The sequence below is a fragment of the Conger conger genome, chromosome 3 (genome assembly GCF_963514075.1).
Source record: "Conger conger chromosome 3, fConCon1.1, whole genome shotgun sequence".
Classification (NCBI taxonomy): domain Eukaryota; kingdom Metazoa; phylum Chordata; class Actinopteri; order Anguilliformes; family Congridae; genus Conger; species Conger conger.
The window spans coordinates 26,797,572-26,816,519 of NC_083762.1; the positions used below are offsets into that span (position 1 = coordinate 26,797,572).

At 39.8% G+C, this 18,948-nt stretch overlaps 1 protein-coding gene across 2 annotated transcripts in view; it reads left to right on the forward strand.

The window, feature by feature from the left end:
- Positions 1 to 1,444: 1,444 nt before the first annotated feature.
- Positions 1,445 to 18,948, forward strand: part of shtn3 (shootin 3) — a 35,560-nt gene continuing 18,056 nt past the window's right edge. For both annotated transcript variants that reach the window (XM_061235698.1, XM_061235699.1), the window contains exons 1-2: positions 1,445 to 1,841; positions 8,036 to 8,096. In XM_061235698.1, the coding sequence (XP_061091682.1) occupies positions 1,761 to 1,841; positions 8,036 to 8,096 (142 nt within the window). In that variant the 5' untranslated portion in view covers positions 1,445 to 1,760. The remainder of the gene's footprint in view (positions 1,842 to 8,035; positions 8,097 to 18,948) is intronic.

Sequence of the window (18,948 nt, forward strand, 5' to 3'; positions counted from 1 at the left end):
CCTGGTATTTTTACCAGGAAATAAAGACCACCACAAGGAAGACCACTGTTGTGGATGACCAATGAATACTTTAAGGTGAAGAAAACTAAATATTAAAAATGGTTACTTTATTCTACATTGTTAAACTGTCCAATATTTTTTGATACCTGAAAATGGGGGGCACTGTGTACAAAAGCCTATCATTTCTAAACGTTGCATCCAATATGGATGAAATTAAAGCTGACAGTCTGCACTTCAATTGTCTTTGTATCTTTTCAAACAGAAGGTGGTAGAGTACAGAACCAAAATAACAAAAAAAAAAAAAATCCCTGTCCAATTTTGGTGCTCACTGTATATATGCGTTTTAGCACAATTCATATATTTTTCAATCAATGGTAAATGGTTTGGCAGGATTTTCTTTTTACTGTATGGGATACTTAAACAATTCACATTGACATGCCAATGGATGCTGGCAACATGTAAACAAAAAGTGGTTGTTGCATCAATAGTGGCATAAATGCTGTGGCCTAGGAATTATAGCAAACATGCCACCATTGTTTAATAATGGCCCTCAACTCTTCCAGCGGTACTGTTCCACAGAAATTTTTTTCATTCTGCCGGAATAAGACATGATTATTCAGTCCAATGAGTGTTTCAGCCAGTAATTCACATATCAATATCCCAAGAATGAGCTACTTGATGCTACTTGAACATCACCACTGGGTATTTCCTACTCTTGGTACTTATACTCAATGTATCATTCTTAAATATGAGGGGTGCACTATTAATTGGTAGAACCTTATAATTTAAGTAGAGGGCCATTAAAACATCATTGCTTATTTTGGAGCCTGCTATGGAAATGCAAAAACATTTTAACAAAGGTGATATATGATGGTGCGAAGGATGATGTGATGACGAGTGTAAAGGCCATTCATCCCAAATTGGCTACTTTCAATTATGTAGGGTTAAATTCAGGTAATTTGGCACACGTATTTGTCCCAAATTACTTGACTTCACAATATATTTGAAACCGATCCATTGTACACTGAGCCCACAAGTCTAGACTGGGCAATTTCAATGCTTATAATAAGGCGCACTTATTAGATAAGAATGCTAAAGTATCAACACACTGGTCCCGTTGCACTGAAGTAGCACTGCTACTCCTAATGGGCTACTAGCTTGCAACTGCTACTAATACGACTAGCCTACTACAACTACTAGGCCTGCTACCAATAATAATACCCCCCGTTTACATATCCCCGTTTCATCTTTCAGTTCAATATTATTTATCACTTAATTTCATCGAAAAATTCGCATATCTAATTATCCGCACAGACGGCCAGACAACCACGTTCGGCTGTGGATTCAAATCGTATCCCATTTGCACGCGCACTCATAGTCCGAGGGGTGGAGCTTTTGAGCATCACAAGGAAGACGACGCCGACCTCAGTCTGGAATTGAGAAAAGGATTTCCGAGCCGGGCGGACGGGTGAAAGCACCGAAACGGCAGGAGGAAGGAAAAACCTGAGCAGTCAGTCAACGAAGAGACAGGGTACTACCAGCCGACAGACGCGTGTCAACTGGATATGGTGGCTTTTCTTTACAACTGAGCAGAGCTAAAATGGTCGTTTTTAATATTTTGGTATAGTCTAGACCAGACCTAGGCTAACCATCGCCAGCTGTATTTTTTAATAGGCTATCTTAAATTTCTCGAGGTATATTTTCACAATTCAGCTAGCTATTTACCGTTCATCTTGATTTACTGGGGATTTTGGTAAAAGATGCTACCGTGTCCCTCTCCCACGATTGTGGTGGAGGAAGGCAAAGGAAATGAAGGCGAAGCCCAGAAAGTAAAAACGGAGGTAAGATATTCTGATCAACCGCAATTTTCTTTTCTCAGACCCGGTCTGTATGTAGCCTAATCAATAATTGCATTGCGTTTGATGGGCACACATTTAACCCGTGCGCTATATTTGTAACGTCGGTTAGGTTTCTGACAGACCTAAAATATTTTAAGATTAGCATATCTCTGTGGGCCGGCTTTTCAGCAGAAGCAAGCCACCCTGTCCTTATTTTTTCTTTCATTCAGCAATTTTTATTTTAGGGTAACATTGGTGTTTGGTAAGGTAAGCAATGGGATAATGTAATCGATTCCTGTAAAGAGCTGAAATGCAATTCATGTTTTATTTAATAGGCTAGCCTATATAATAAAGTACTCTAGCAGCATGTGTGCTTTGTATAGGGTTTATTTTTTATTTTTTGAAGGTCGGAACCACCCATACTCGTCTCTCTTGGTTGAAAAAATGAGTGCAAATAGAGCGCATCATGATGCATGAATTTTTTTTTACTTCCAAGCATTTGAAGAGAGACCTTCCAAGATCAGAGTTGAGTGGTACTGTGATTTATTTCTAGCAAGGCATCTTGTTACCTGTTTTATTATTTATTTATTTATTTTAAAGATATGATACATTTATGAGCAATTATAGATTATGTTCAAAGCAATGCAACATAATTGTAAAATAAGATATCAGGTCTTGTAGCCCAACCATTAGACATAAACATGTATTATTATCTAGTTGCCAATGCCTGTAACTATAGACATTAATTCCATGCCTGCAATGCAAATGTTGAGATCCTGCTCTATCACCTCCTCTATCACTTGTGAAGTTGCCACCCTATATATTAAACATGGTTGTTTATAAAGTAAATAAAAGTGACATCCATTCTGTTCAAACCAAATGGTGAATCACCAAAACAATTCCGCTATGTGTGATAATAAAATGGCCCGAGCAGCTGAAGTTATAGATTTCTGCATACGGTGAATTTGCGTTGGTTATCTGAAAGCAGGTCAGATTTCCTCTTCACCTGCAAATTTCTAAATGAAAATTCAGCAGCTGCTGCCATTTCTAACCTAAAGGAAATGTAACCTAAAAGAATTAACATTATCCATGTTGCATTTTATGTTTCTTGTTATGTATTTCAGTCAGCATAAAAAGGAATGGTAAAAAAATATCACATAACCCACTGAGCATTTAACACAACTTCTCTGTTGCGTCCAGAACACCGTGGCCATAGTTAAGAGGCAGTGGTTACTACAGATAAATTGATTCACGTGATTTTGTCCAATTTATTTGTCATTGAAGACAGAACTTGAAGTAGGCAATACTTCCTGGTAGATTAGGATTTGTACAATTAGGACCACAGAATGCAAGGAAATACACCCTTCTTTATGCATGCTGTCCAAGAGGAAAGGCTTGGCATTTGTTTGGCTCAGGGTGATATGAAAGTTGCCCGATTTGTCCTTTGCATGTTCTTTATCCAGACTGTATTGACTATCTAATGTAGAAGTATCACCTCCAAATTAAAAGAGATGATACTGATTTGAAATGTACACATACAAACACATAGTTCTCTTAAATGCAACAAAAGGTCTATACAGAAAAGTAAATTTATTCAAATGATTGTACTGTAGTCAGTGCAATACCAAGTTTGTAGTAGTTATATTTAGTGATAAAAACATTACCAACATTTTCCCAATATCCTGAAGTAGAGTATATTCATGTTTCACATTCTGAAGTTGATTGTCTCCATTATTTGCACATTTGTCTGTGCAAAACACAAATACCTGGTTGTATATTTGTGTTATGCACAGACAAAACACAAATATCCACCCAGATTTAGTAATCCACAATGTTTTTATCTTATATTATCTTAGAAATATGAACGCAACAATCATTTTGGACATTGACACCTCGACCACAAGGGGGCAAAGTGCATGGGGTTAAGAACTCCCATTGAAACAAATGAGTGCAGTACATCTTAGAAATGTACGTATTTCAAATATACTGCTCTCATTTGTTTCAGTGGGAGTTCTTAACCCCACCCACTTTGCCCCCTTGTGGTTGAGATGTCAATGTCCAAAATTATTGTTGCGTTCATATTTCTAAGATAATAAAAACTGCAACGTAATAAAACTGCAAGATGGCAATGCCCAGTTGTTAAAAAGACTACAGCAGTTTAGATGCTTATCAGCCTCTTATTTGCAGAACAGGGCAATAAAACTCCAGCCTCCCCCTTGCCACACTCACGCTTTACAACCTTCACCTTGCTGCAGAACATATCGGGTTTTTTTGGGGGGTTTTTTTTGGTTTTTTGAGACGATACCTGGGACGATACCTAAGCAAATGTCATCTTGAACTATTTGTAGTTGTTGCGTAAATGCATTGCTAGGTCAGTACAGAACTTATTTAAAACATGGTAATCTTCTTGCCCAGCAAGGTATAATGTCATATTCAGGTGATGGACAGTTTAGGAATATCACTGCGTTCTCATAGAAAAATGAACATTCAGTGAGCGTTTGCGTTGGACTTGCTATTGATAAACCTGTAATTGTACTGGCTATTGGTTATCTGGTTAACCTAATTTTTTAATGAAGTTCCATTTTAAATGTGATGCAAGTTGGTTACAAAGTATTATGGTGAGTAATCCTTTTTGGAGAGTTTTTTCGACAATTTGGCCATGCTTTATAAAAATTATTATAGGCTTTTGTACATAGTGCCCCCCATAAAGAATATTCATATATGTGAATAAGACACACATAGGGGTTAATTTTATTTATGAAAAATCTGTTTTAATAGAAAAATAAGCTTTTCTGTCATTCATGTGTTTGGACAAAAAGATACGAAAATGTTTTCTATTTGGAAAGATTTGAGGACATCTGGCTGCAGTTTTGGGAAAACTCATGTTGAATTTGAATGCCTGTAGATATACTTACCAAATATTGTTGACACGTTGACATCAAGTGTGTGCAAACTTGAAGGTTGATCCAGGTTGGTCCTTGACTTATTCTTGAGATATTCAGTGCTAAACTATAAAAACATAAGATGTTTTCTATTTTTTATATTTTTATATGTACACTGTCTGTACATGCTCTGATTTAAATTTCTGAATGTTAGAAGCCTGTTCTTTAATTTAGGTCTACAAACATATGCGTGCAGTAAATATTTTTTGAGATATTAACAAAGTATAAAATAGGCTGAAATTGCTTTCTAGGGGGCCAAAGTGGAAAGGGTTAATCTTAATTTGCAGCATCATTGTTACACAGAAAGGCTGAGTCGGAGAAGGTGCTGGATGTAAACCAGTTTTTCACGATGGCAGCAGTGAATGTTTGATCTTGGTGCTATACCGCAAATGTCTGATATATTTTGTCTGTGTTCTGTTTCCTTAGATCCTACATACAATTTCTGCAGATTTATGCTATGATTTCTCATACAATAGAGTAGCTGAAACGAACATGACCAAAAGGGCTAAGCAATATAGATAATTGCAAAGAACATGAAAAGAAACCAAGCAAACAAAAGAAAACAAACAAACTGAAAAGCCAAATGAGCTGGCAAAAGTGAAGATTTAATGACCTGGCAATGCATGTAGAGAAAGGTTGCCTATCTGAGGTCTGTATTGCATTTTCAGCATTTTAATAACTGTATGGCTCTTCTGTATCTATCAGAATCTACAATATTCAAGAAAAAGCTATTTGTCAGTATTTTTATTGGCACCCTTGATAAAAAATAATAAGGCTGCATATAGGGGGCGACATGGCTCAGGCAGTAAGAGCAGTCATCTGGCAGTCGGAGGGTTGCCGGTTCGATCCCCCCCCTGGGCTGTGTCGATGTGTCCCTGACACCTAACCCCCAAATGCTCCTGACAAGCTGGTCGGCGCCTTGCATGGCAGCCAATCGCCGTCGGTGTGTGAGTGTGTGTATGAATGGGTGAATGAGAAGCATCAGTTGTACAGCCCTTTGGATAAAGGCGCTATATAAATGCCAACCATATAATACGCAACACAGATAATTACTTATATGTTACATTCAAACATATGGGAAAACAATATACTTTCAATACATTCACTTGTATGTTCTAATGTTTTTATTAAGTAATCTGCCTGTAAGATCCAGCTATGCAGGCTTGACCAGCTTGAAAATTCAGTTGGTCAAGATGGTCATAAGCTGGTCTAGCTTGGGATGAGCTGGTCAACCAGCTGTTGCTGGTAGCTTGTCTGAGGTGGGAGCTGATCTGAACGGCTTCAAAACCTAGTTTGAGCTGTTTTTTTCAGCAGTGTAATAAAATGTTTTCTGAAAACCAGAGGTTTTGCTGGTAGCAGCATGGGAAAAGCCAAAGAACTGTCAATTCAGAAGAAACAGATGGTAATTGACCATCACAAGTATGGTAATGGGTTCCAGGAAATCATAAATGGTTAAACCGCTTAGCACTGGAATAAATAAATAAAATCAAACATGAAATAGTTGCAAACTTGCCAGGAAGTGGACACAGAAATCGGTAGCATCTTGTCGGTTGCAGGTCTCAAAAGGAACCATAAAATGATACCACCATACTAACAAAATTCTTTGGAAGGGTGGCATGAAGACAGCCCTTACTGAACACAATAAGCAAAACCAACAAAGTACCAGGATATTTTGGCCGAAAATCCGGTTGTCTCTGCTTCGAAGCTGAGATTTTCAGCAAGACAATGGTTCCCATCCATGTTCCGCAATGGCCATCTTTCTCCAGACTTAAATCCCATGAAAAATCTGTGGTCTGAACTGAAGAAGGGGGGTCCATAAGTACAAACCCAAGGATATCAATAATTCTGAAGTTCTGCATGGTGGAATGGTCAAAAATCCCTCCAAATGTGTTCTCTATGATACAACCTTATCAAAAATTATGGGAAATGACAGCCATCAGTCTTTACTATAATTGGTGATAAGGTTAAAGAACACATTCTGTGGGATTTGTGAACACATTTTGTGGGATGCAGAACTTTTCAGAATCATTGATATCCTTGGAATACCCCCATCCAGTTCAGACCCCAGATTTTTCATGGGATTTATGTCTGGAGACTGAGATGGCCATTGCGAACATGGCTGAGGCAACCAGATTTTCTGCCAAGATTTCCTGGTTCTTTATGGAATTTATTGTGTAATTTATCATAAATAGTGGCTCTGGACCACTGGCAGCAAACATCTGAAACATCAATGACCCACAACCATATTTAACAGTAGGTATGAGGTGCTTCCTTGTATGCATTCCATTTTACTGCCAAATCAATGCTGTGTATTACCAAAATGTTTAATTTTGGTCTCATCTGGCCATAGCACTCTCTTCCAGTCATAATTCCAATGAGGTTTGGCAAACTCAATCCACTTGGTTTTGTTTATTGTGCTCTGTAAGGGCTGTCTTTGTCTCACCATTCTAAAGAGTTTGCTGGTATGGAGGTGCAATTTAATATATTTGTATAGATTTGGTGACACAACGATCTCTGCAGTTCTTACTGTAAACTGTGATCCCTGGGTTACTTTTGGTCTCCCTCACCATCTTCCTTCCTGTCCGTGGGGATAATATGCACTTGCATCCTCTTCCTTGCAAGTTTGCATCCATTCCATATGTTTTAGACCTTTTTATACATGTTTTATTATTTTCATTTTTACTGTTTATAAATTATTGAAAAAACTGTAAGGTTGTATTTCTTAGTCAGAAAGCTTGTCCTCTAACTTGGCATGGGAGTGTCATGTGATCACCTGGATGGGTGGTCATCCATAAACCAGTCTCTGCGTTCAATTCCACAATATTTCTGATTTAGCTAATGAAATCAATAAATCAATAAGGCAATCTCAAAGCTACTAGACAGTGCTCTATCTGAAACGAAACCACAATGCAATGGTCTTAAAGCCACAACAGTCATTTTCTAACATTTAGTAATACAAGTAGCTGAGATGGAAATGCCTCAATGAAGGAAATGTAGCCTATGAGAAAAATGGTGGTTATATTTAACATCACTTCTGTTTCATGAGAGAGCTGTTTTATTACGGATATACTGTTAGATTATTTTATTAATAAAAAAGTGATCGATGGTCCAGTTCTACTTCTGTGCCGACAGGCATGGGTCAACCCATATAGTTTCTGCCACACATACTCTCTACATCAGGAATTGTACCTGACATAGTAGTGCAATGTAGTCCTGGACTGCTGAGCAACTGACTTCTGTTCTCTTGCTTGGCAGTGTGTCAGGCTCACTGAGGAGAGAGATGAAGCTGAAAGACAGCTGAAACACATCAAAAGAGGTGAGTACCTGCATCTCCTTCAGAGCCATACAAGAAAAAAGACACTTTCTACCACTTGCTAAAAACAAAATGTCTTGACTGTCTTAGTTATCCATATTTTACTAATCTCTCTGTTGGTTCTCTGACTGAACCTCCTATACTATTTCTTAAGCAATTATGTTGATGTGTAAATTGCATGTATCTATGGTCTTCACATTAATAAGAAGAGAGAACAGAGCATACAAAAACCAGGTCACTGACACTTGGGATTCTTAACCTAGCTCCACCTGCTGTGCAGATTTCCATCACCACTACACTGTGATGGGAGGATGGGGGGGGGGAGGTACTGAAGTAATGATGTCATTGTCTCGCTTTCTGGCAGCTCACGCAGACATAACACGGCAGATTTTTCCGCATTTGCCTTCCTGGGTTATTACCAGCAACAGTAATTATGCAGGCTGTCTTTGTGTACGGAGAGCTCTCAGAGAAGAGCCACATTTTATTCATAGCGGGATACTGGCTGGTTAACAAGCCTGGGAGGATCTGTGAAGGAACCGTTTGTGTGTCCACGCAATGCCCTTTGCAGAAGTTTCCTTTAGTCAGGCAGACATGGTTCATATAGGTCCTCCTGCTGTGCCAAGGCTCTGATGTGGTGCCCTTGTTATCTTACTCTGTTCTCTACTCGAGGCCTATTGCTGTCCACATTCCTCCAGGAAAAGAAACAAGAACATTATTCCTACAGAAGTAGGCCACTGTTAGGAATGAACAGCACAAGGCCACCATTTCAACAAATCAAATGCATCACATTACATTATTGGCATTTGGCATATGTACATCCATCCATCCATCCATTATCTGAACCCGCTTATCCTGATCAGGGTCGCAGGGGGGCTGGAGCCTATCCCAGCATACATTGGGCGAAAGGCAGGAATACACCCTGGACAGGTCGCCAGTCTATCTCAGGGCACACCATTCACTCACACACTCATACCTACGGGCAATTTAGACTCTCCAATCAGCCTAACCTGCATGTCTTTGGACTGTGGGAGGAAACCGGAGTACCCGGAGGAAACCCACGCAGACACGGGGAGAACATGCAAACTCCGCACAGAGAGGCCCCGGCCGACGGGGATTCGAACCCAGGACCTCCTTGCTGTGAGGCGGCAGTGCTACCCACTGCACCATCCGTGCCGCCGGCACATGTACAGCAAAGTGCAAAGTGCATACCCATAACCAGGTACAAGTGTGCAGAAAGACCCAAGAGGGAAGTACAATTTCTAGTGCTAAGGCTCCAACAAAAAGAAGGACTTCAGCCTATTTAATTAATCTGACAATGGATTATCTAAAACCATGTTTAATACAGTACAACACAATGGAATTAGTTACTTTTACATAAGAACAATATACAACTAATATAACCAAACAAAAGTATTAAAATGACACACTATTGAGAACTGAAAAATAACAACTACCAATCAAATAAATGCAGTGTCAAACTGGATGGATGGTGTTTACCTTTTCAGATTAAGTATACTGAAATTCCCTGTAACTTAAAATGTTACCTGCAATTTCAATTGGTTTGCATCCCTACTTGCTCCATTATGTACTGCACCAACCACAGTTTTGATTATTTGTTGATATTCCTGTAGATGAAGTAGTGAGAGAAAATGTATTGAATTTTATGGTTAAGTGGTCTTTGGGGATCGCCTGCAATGAGAAAATTAGCAATGTTAGCTCTTGTCCTTCTCGATGGTCTAATGAGGTAGGGAGACCTTTCTGTTACATACAGTACATTCTTCACTTCAACCAAAACTCCCCCTGCTTTTTGCCCCCCGCCCTTTTCATGGCTCTATCTCCAAGCTGGCCCCTGTACGGGCCACTTGCAGTGTTTGAGAGAGGGATGCCAGTTTCCATGACTACTCACAGCCAACCATAGGGATGGATTGTTGTTTAGCCGGCCTCGCCCAGCCCTACCTTACAAAGTGTAATGAAATACAGCTGCCATTAGCCGGGGAGTTACAAACAAGTGCGCCCTTTGGCTGGAGCTGCCTGGCTGGGTGTGAGGTAAGAAAAGAAACACAGTGTGCGTGGCATGACAGATAGGGAAAGCCTTTCTATTTTCTTTTGGAATTAGTCTCTTAGCAGCATGCAAGTTTCATTTATTTACATTTAGAGAGCCTGTCCGAGGTTATGAGTATTGAAGAGTACCAGGACCTGAACTGGTCTGGTATGCTATCGTAAAATAAACTTCTTGTTCTTAATAAAAATACCACTTATTGGAATTCATAAAGTTAGCGGCATTTTGGAAATCAGGCTTAATTGCTAGTTAGGCCCTCCTGGCATGCATATTGTAAGTGATTACAACCATACAGGTTAAAGATGGGTTATTTATTTTAGCGTGATGTATGTATTTATAATCTTAATCCTAGAAGTTAATGGGTAACTGCTGTGAAGCAAAAATTAAAACGATTCCTCCAACATGTGACTTGTGTTTGAAGTTAATTGACTGTCTTTGACCAAGATGTTTTCTGTACTGAAGGTACTTTATGGATTGACAGTATGGGTCTTCATTAGAGAGGACACATACTGTGTAGGAATTTCAGCAACTATATACTGTAGCATGTTCTTAAATGGTGTGCATGTGCCATTTTGCCATTAATTGACTGTATGTGGTTGGAATATCACAGAAATTGCTGTAATATAATTTGAGACAAAAGCTATGATTTCCTGCCCAAAGAGGCTTTCAGCAGAATTATAGTGACCACTGAGCCAAAGTAATTCAGCTGGCACTAAGGGCGAACAAAGGCAACTAGCGCCCAAGCAATTATGCTTTTCCACGGACAGACAGGGGACCCTCCTCTCTGCTGGAATTGTCACCTGGCCCCCAGGGAAGGAGTGTAGACGGCAACAAGCTCTGTACTCATCCCTGTGATGTTATTTCATTGAATTATTAAACCCCCCCCCCCACCCCCCCCCCCCCCCCCCCCCAACCATACATTATTCATGATTAGAAAATGAATGTCTGTTCCTGTATTACAACCCTCTATTGTGGTTCATGCAGGGTGCTTGTTACCTGCTCCTGTATTTTTTATGGGTGCATTATAGTCTAGTTACTGTGCAGAAGTAGAGCACTCCTGCTTTCAGCACGGTCATCTCAAATTTAGTATGCCTCAACAAAAAGATGACTAGAGGATATTATGTAGCACAAAAGGACAGGTATATTCTTATCCATGTAAGCAACTTCACTTAAAGAATTTGCCATTTTGTAGACATTTCGGCTTCCTTTTGCTTTTGACAAAGGGATATTGTATAGTATTACATATTACATTGCATGTTACATAAGTATGTGAAGAATGATTTGTAATTACTAAGCAATATGTCATTATTAGTATTATAAATCGACACCAAAAAATAATTTGTCACAAGTATGATAAGTGATATAATTGTTTACACCACCAGTGACAGGCATACTGTAAAAAAGCTGGTTTATGGATTAATATTTTTCTTGCATCCTTTGGTTAGATGGCATACAGTTTGGAGCATTTTAGGAATCTTTTCAAAGATAATTATGGTGTACTGGTTAAAATGTCTGGAGCTTTTCATGGTCTGATCAAATCTGCACTGTACCACTACTGACTGTGGTTGCCAGTACTTGGGGAATTAATTTTGGATGTCAGCAACCCAAAAGTTAACCATCTTTATATATAAAAATAACGGAAACAAAACCAATCGTTTATCTGATTGAAAAGTATGGCAAATAAAAACAGTTGTTTGTCTTTTTTCCAGCCTCTCATATTCTGTAGGTAGATTTGGGCTCTTTAAACTCACAAATGTAATCACACAAATAGCTGTTGATTTTCTCAAGAACTTGAGAATGAAGATGCATTATGCATTTGCTAAGGACAGATGACAGTTGCCTTCATGGGCTTGCTGACAAGATATTGCTTCCATCCTTCATGTTTTTAGCTTATTTGCCCAGTTACACCCTCCCAGCTGTATCCTTGCGCCTATACAGGTGAAAGGTGATTGGTTGGAAGCCTCCTCAATGATTGGTTGCCGTGGAAGGATTTTAACCATTGAGGCTCTGCTTCTACACCAGTGCTAGCGAGTATCTGGGAAATGCTGTGCCTGTGTCTGGCTCGTAAATTTCACAGCAGCTGTCTCCAACCCCAGGCAATCACACCAATGCAGCAGCTAGCAATGCTCAGAATTCCCCTAACACCCATATAAGGGAGTACGTCACCATGAATGTGTCAGGATGTCACTCAGCCTTTCCTTGCCGATGACTCAATCCTGTTCCTCTCCACTTGTGTCTCTTTCTGGATCCCAAAATTATGTGAAGAATACTTAAATTATTTATTATATGAATTTAAATACATGTTGGGATATTTAGATTTTAGTCAAGAAGTGAACAGTAGGCGTGAAACACGGAGTCATCCTAGGAAAACATAACATGGCTCAGCAGTTTTGTTGAGTATCACTGCACTGCTCCATGGAGAGAGATGAGATAGACAGATAGATAGATAGATAGATAGATCATTGCATTTATATAGCACTTTTCTTGACACTCAAACCGCTTTACAGTGATGAGGGGGAACTCTCCTCAACCGCCACCAATGTGTAGCACCCACCTGGGTGATGCACGGCTGCCATTTTGCGCAGGAACACTCACCACACATCAGTTAAGGTGAAGAGGGAGAGAACAGTGTATTGGCAATTGAATGAGGGGATGATCTTGGTGGCAGGATGAAAGAGCCAAGTTGGGAATTTAGACAGGACACAGGGGAACAAAAGAATATGGGTGGCTGCTGTTGGCCGCAGTGCATATCATGTGAGAATGTGAGCAGAGAGGGGACTTTTTCCTGCTTTGGATGAGGTCCTCAGGTACTGGAAACGCAGGAAGAAAACACCTGAGACATGGCTGGCTGTGTTTTACCTGAGTGTAAATCTCATAATAGACCAACACTCCAATGGCCCTGGTTTTATTCCACATTCAAGGAAATCCAGTATTTTTCCATCGTCTCTCATTTGTGGCTTCATTAGTTCTTTGCTTATATGCTGCAGAATATTTTTGGGGTAGGGGGCAGTGGTAGTTTATTTTGTATTAAGCCCAGGGTAGTTGCTGACCTAGAATCAGGGTATGAGGCGGCCCCCAAGCAAAAGTATCAAAGATACACAGCTGAGAGCCCCGTGTGTGAGTCCTATGAGTCAGTCCTGATTCACAAGGGCAGTTAGGAAGCTCATCTGAAAACATATTACCAGCCTCTCCTTGTGCTGACCTCTGTGACTGACTTGATTGCTTATCCACTTACCCACTGACTCATGCCTGGATGTTGAAATTATGAATGGCCAACCTCTGCACATAATTGTCACCATGGACGCTGTTCCTGTAACATGCAATGAACTAAAAATAGGAATCCATGTGTGGTCATGTTTTAGCTGATTTTACCTGGGTTACTGGCACCATTATCCTTATAGACCATGTTTTGATTATCAGGGAGAAAAAGGAGTTAGAGAATTAGGGGAATGATTACCTTTTGCAGGTGCCTCTTCAGCTTACATCCTGCAGGAAATCTATTTTTCCATTAGGGCCAACAGATTGCTCCAGGAAGTCATCTACAGGAGATACTGACCTAAACAAGTGGGGGAACCGACAGATTCACCTCCATATGGGCTCAGATTGTGTTCCTTATTATGTGCAATAAGCTAATCAGAAGGAGCAAGTTGTGTATCGTACAGGCGCCTTTATTTACACCATAAAGACAGATGGATGGATGCCATGATGCATCTCACGTCAGTTTGAATTAATTTTCCACCAGTGTTTTTTAAAAATAGAGCGCAATTCAGTGTTTTTTTTTTAGATTGTCATCAGTTAAATAAATTGCATGTTCTCTGGGAGCTACACGATGTTGCGCCAGCAGATAATTGAGGCTGCTGGCTTCAGCACACTGACAGAATGATGGAGTGCAATGAGCTAGACTGGGGACTGGGTGAAAGAGAGGAGGATGAACTATGTCCTCTTCTGCTGTAACTGTAGAAGCCACTCCCCCAGCTCAACCAGGGCACAGTTGCGTTCACCTTCAAAGCTGAAGCCAAGCATATTTAATATTCCATGAAGGATCTAATATTTATTCAGAAATCTCATTTGCTACATTGCAGGCATACTGCAGAATAATTCACCGGCAGTCGTTGATTTGTGCTCAGGCAAGTCTAATGGATAAGGCTGAATATGGTGTAACAATATAAAGATTCTAATGCAGTTCTGCAGTGAGTATGATGGTTTGGATATTCTACTTGAAAGTTAGAAGTTAGGATTTTGAATGGTAGAGCTTTTAACAGATAGAGCATGCTATTCAATGGAAACTGAAATGTGGGTCTGAAAAAGTATTCAGTATTTTTTGGTGCAAGTTCAATTTCTAATCATATATTTGAAATGTATTCATAGAACTTTTCATTGTGTTGTGTGGCATGTTCTCATGTGAAGCCATTGTCAAGCCAGTAGGTTTCATTTACCTTGACCTTTTCCCTCTTGCTTCCGTGGGTCCACCAGCTGTCTTTTGAGGGGGCCTGTGGTTTCTATTGTCCTGTTAAGACTCAGCTCATGCAGGAGAAGATTCTCACACTTGATTGCTGAGTTGATTAATTTCACACAATGGTGCTGTTCTTGTTTGTTGACCTTTTAGTGATTTTAGTGAGGCTAAGAAAGCTTTCAGGATCACCTATAACATCTTAAATCCTATAAATAGAGTAATTTGATATTTTTAATAGATCAGTGGATGTACTGTACCCAATCCAGCTAAATACACTCTGAATGAAAATTCTGCGGACAGTGATGCTCACACGGAATCTGGAGCTGGAAGCTATATCAGTGTCAGGCCTGTCTGTCTGATAATAAATTACAGGAAAGATGCCTGCTTGCAGTAGAAATGCTTTTTAAAATAGTCCCTCATGCATAATTCACCAGCTGCTGTATGAAGAAGTACCTTCCTCACAGCTTGCTGATTTTTAATGCAGATAGATTAGTCATACAGTATGTAACAAATGGAATTAATACCCACCTGATTTACCTGCCTTTCAAAATGAAAGAAATATTGCCTGTTTAGCCTGACTGACAACACCCCTGGCAAAGATAACAGCCATGGGTCTTGACCATACCTCCATGCAGAACTTTTCAGAATCATTGATATCCTTGGGATACCCCTCTCTTCAGTTCAGACCTCATGGGATTTAAGTCTGGAGTCTGAGTTTTTACTTAACCATTGCTTTGTGGATTTTGATGTATGCTTGGATTGTCCTGCTGGACAATCTACCTATGACCAAGACTCCACTTCCTAGCAGAGGCAACCAGATTTTATCCTAAATTCTCCTGTTGCTTTGTTGAATTAAATATGCCATTGATCTTAAATAGTGGCCCTGGACCACTAGCAGCAAAACATTAATGACCCACCATCATATTTTAGGTATGAAGTGCTTTTTCTTGAATGCATTCACCAAAGTCACCAAAATGGTCTCATCTGACCATAGCACTCTCTGCCAGTCATAATTCCAGTGAGGTGTGGCAAACTCAAGGTGCTTGGTTTTGTTTATTGTGCTCAGTAAGGGCTGTCTTTGTACCAACTTCCCAAAGAGTTTGCTAGTATCGAGATGCCATTTAATGTTTTTTGTTAGACTTGGTGACCCCAAGACACAACAAATATCCTGTCCATGGGGATAATAGGCACTTTCATCCTCTTCCTGGCAAGTTTGAAGAAGAACAACCCTGTGGGGTAGTTTGCCCTCTGCATTTGACCCATCTTAGTTACTTAGGAGCATTCAGAAGCTCCTTCTTGTGAGGCAGCAGTGGTAACCTCTATGCCACAGTGCCGCCCAATTGCAACCGTTCCATATCTTTAACAGCTTTTTATTATTGCCCTTACAGTGCTGAGCAGTATGTTTCTGTATTTTGTACTCATTACCCAATGTGATGGTCACTTACCATCTGTGTCTTCTGAATTGAGAATTCTTTGGTTTTCCCATCCTGATGGTTGACAAAGGGATTTTACATGCTTGTTACCTCATTTGTATACAATAGTGAAACAGGTGACACAATATAGTTCATTTTGATTTTATTTACAGTCATTGTTATGGGTGCCAATAATTTGGGCACCTGTAGTTTTCAGAAGAACATAGATTACTAAATAGAAAACATTCAAACAATGAGAGTAAAATATTGAAATAAAAGTATATAGTTTTCTCATGTCTTGAACATAAAATATAGATCATTTTCCATGTTGTTTATTATATGCAGCCTTTTTTCTCCATTTTTATTAATAATTCTGGAGCCGACTGTGCATCCCTTTTACAGATGGGATGTTTCCACACCTACAGCTTTTCTAGTTCCCACATCCTTGGAAACGCCAACCGTAGCTTTTATTTCTGAAGAGCTTATGTTGACAGTGGTGTCGATCCCTTGAGGCAGTGGGTTCCTGCAAACGTTTACAGGCCACGAATCAGGATTCTGGTTGACTGGCAGAACTTCCAACATTTATTAACACCTTCAAGCAAGGTGATTATGAATAAAATTGGTGAGAGGAAGATAAGCTGCTGTTTCCTGAGCAGTGAGGCTCTCTGGTGCAGGTAAACTGACTTAATGGAATTTACTTTCCCTTCTGTCTGCAGTTTTTATTTTTTCAGCAGTATAATGCAGAAAACCAGATAGATCTTGTTTCTCCATTGATAAAGTAGTGTATTTTAAGAGCTGTATATGCTGTTTCTCAGAATTCAGTGGGGGTTTTAATTTGGATGCAGGCATGCTACATGTATTTATTTAGAGTTAGAAGTTGTTTATTTGGTGCTTATTTTCAGGACAGATATGGTCCTGCTTTGACTTTGACAGTAAATCGAGGGGGATTTTGAAAACCTGAAAAGAAAATAAGACCATGGAGTATTATATTATAATGTGGATTAGAATAGAGAGAAAATGAGAGGTCCTGGCAAATGAAGGGGTGGACCTTTTTGGAAATGACTATGTGGAACCCATGCCTCTGTTGCTATGAAACCAAATCAGCCAGGGGAGACGTTTTCACTCTAGAGTTACAGCAGTGGCACGTATTGAGTAACAAGCACATGATAAAAGTCATTTGAAAGATACTGTAGCCCACTGTCAACACATAACCAATGAACCTGGTTGTTTTGTGGCTCAGTGGTGATCTGCAGAGCACCGGTATTTCCGGACACTAAATTTGCAACTGTGATTGTTGGTAGGTATTTTATTGCACCTTAATGATACCTTCTGTAACAGTATACCTCCTAAGTACTGTAAGTTATCAATTACCAGCCTACCACATGTTCTGTATGAAGCCAACAAATGACTGCGAAACATGTGAGCCGTTCAGTTACCTGTACGAAATAATGAATCAATATGCATGCTGCACAGAAACCAACATGCTTTCCCGTCTGACTCTGTTAATGCATCTGTGTATATGGCATTTCCCATAGCACTAATAACCAATTATAATGTGCTTACATATAACAAGAAAGGTCAGTATACAAATGGAACATGGAGAATTATATTTTTCCTTTAAAGCATGAGATCTGCAGAAGCCTGGGATTATTGTTTAGTACAGCCACTGTGGAATTCATCTGACTTCTGCTTTAAGCATGACAACATAAAATAATAGACCTGGGTATAAACAGACTCTGGGTTCCCTGACACACAATCTGTACCGAGAATCCTGTTCAATGGACACGGTAACAATTGTGAGCTGAGTGAAATGCAATAGCCTGGTGAAGTGGAACTGGCAAAATATCCTCCTCATTTATCCTCCCAGATAAGTATGTTAGATGCCGCAGTATATTTACTGCAAAGCTAGTTAGCTGTACATAGAGCAATGTTGTTTATGTAGGATGAATATTTAATGTAGTGTTTATTTTGCTGCCCCTTAGTCTGCAATGTGCTGTCTCATTCATCAATATTTCTTCCTATACATTTGAATCTCCATGGAATTATGTTCATTGCTGGTCATGAAGTTTTAAAAAAAAGTTGATGTTGATGCATTCCCCTAATGCATTATTTGGCCTTGCTCTCTTGTTGTTCACCTACATTAAAGCAAGGCAGTCAACATGTGAGTATCAGTAAAAATTGATCTTATTCTTTGGTGCTGAAGGTTGCAGAATGCTCAACTTTGCTGCATTTGCATTGTAAATGGTCTGCATTTATATTAGCGCTTTATCCAATGGTACAATTGATGCTTCTCATTCACCCTTTCACACGCACATACACCAATAGCAATTGAGACCATGTAAGCTCAGGGACACTTCTACATACCCAGGGCAGGATCGAACTGGCAACCCTCTGACTGCCAGATGACTGCTCTTACCTCCTGAGCCACTGTGGCCCCAATTTTCTTCATTATAAGTATAGAGGGCAAAGGTGAAAAGTAGATATGCCAATTAGCAAGAAAACTCATTTAGCTGTTCCACTCGATGTCTGTTCTCCAGGTTGCTGTGTGTGTCTGTGTGTCTGCCTTTGTGTTTTTTTTTATTTTTTTTATGACATATTAAAAAGATCAACAAACACAAAGCCAAGCAGTGTCTGAGCTGAATCTGACATATTAGTTTGCCAGCCCTTCTAAAGACATGCAGACAATAAAGTCCTGTGTCTGCTGTGGATGCCGTAACATGATTGAGAGAGTGAGTGAGAGAGGCTTAAAATGCAGGACTGAGGAATGATGGGTATGGTAAAGTGGGCTGCAGGGAGTTGTTTTTTTCTGTGAGAGCTGTGTCAGGGCTCCAGTGACCGACATCTGTAACTACCCACTTCACCATCTCGATGAATTGTGGAGCCTAACGGTGCTGGAAGGCACTGCAGTGTCAGTCACTGTTCACTGGTAGG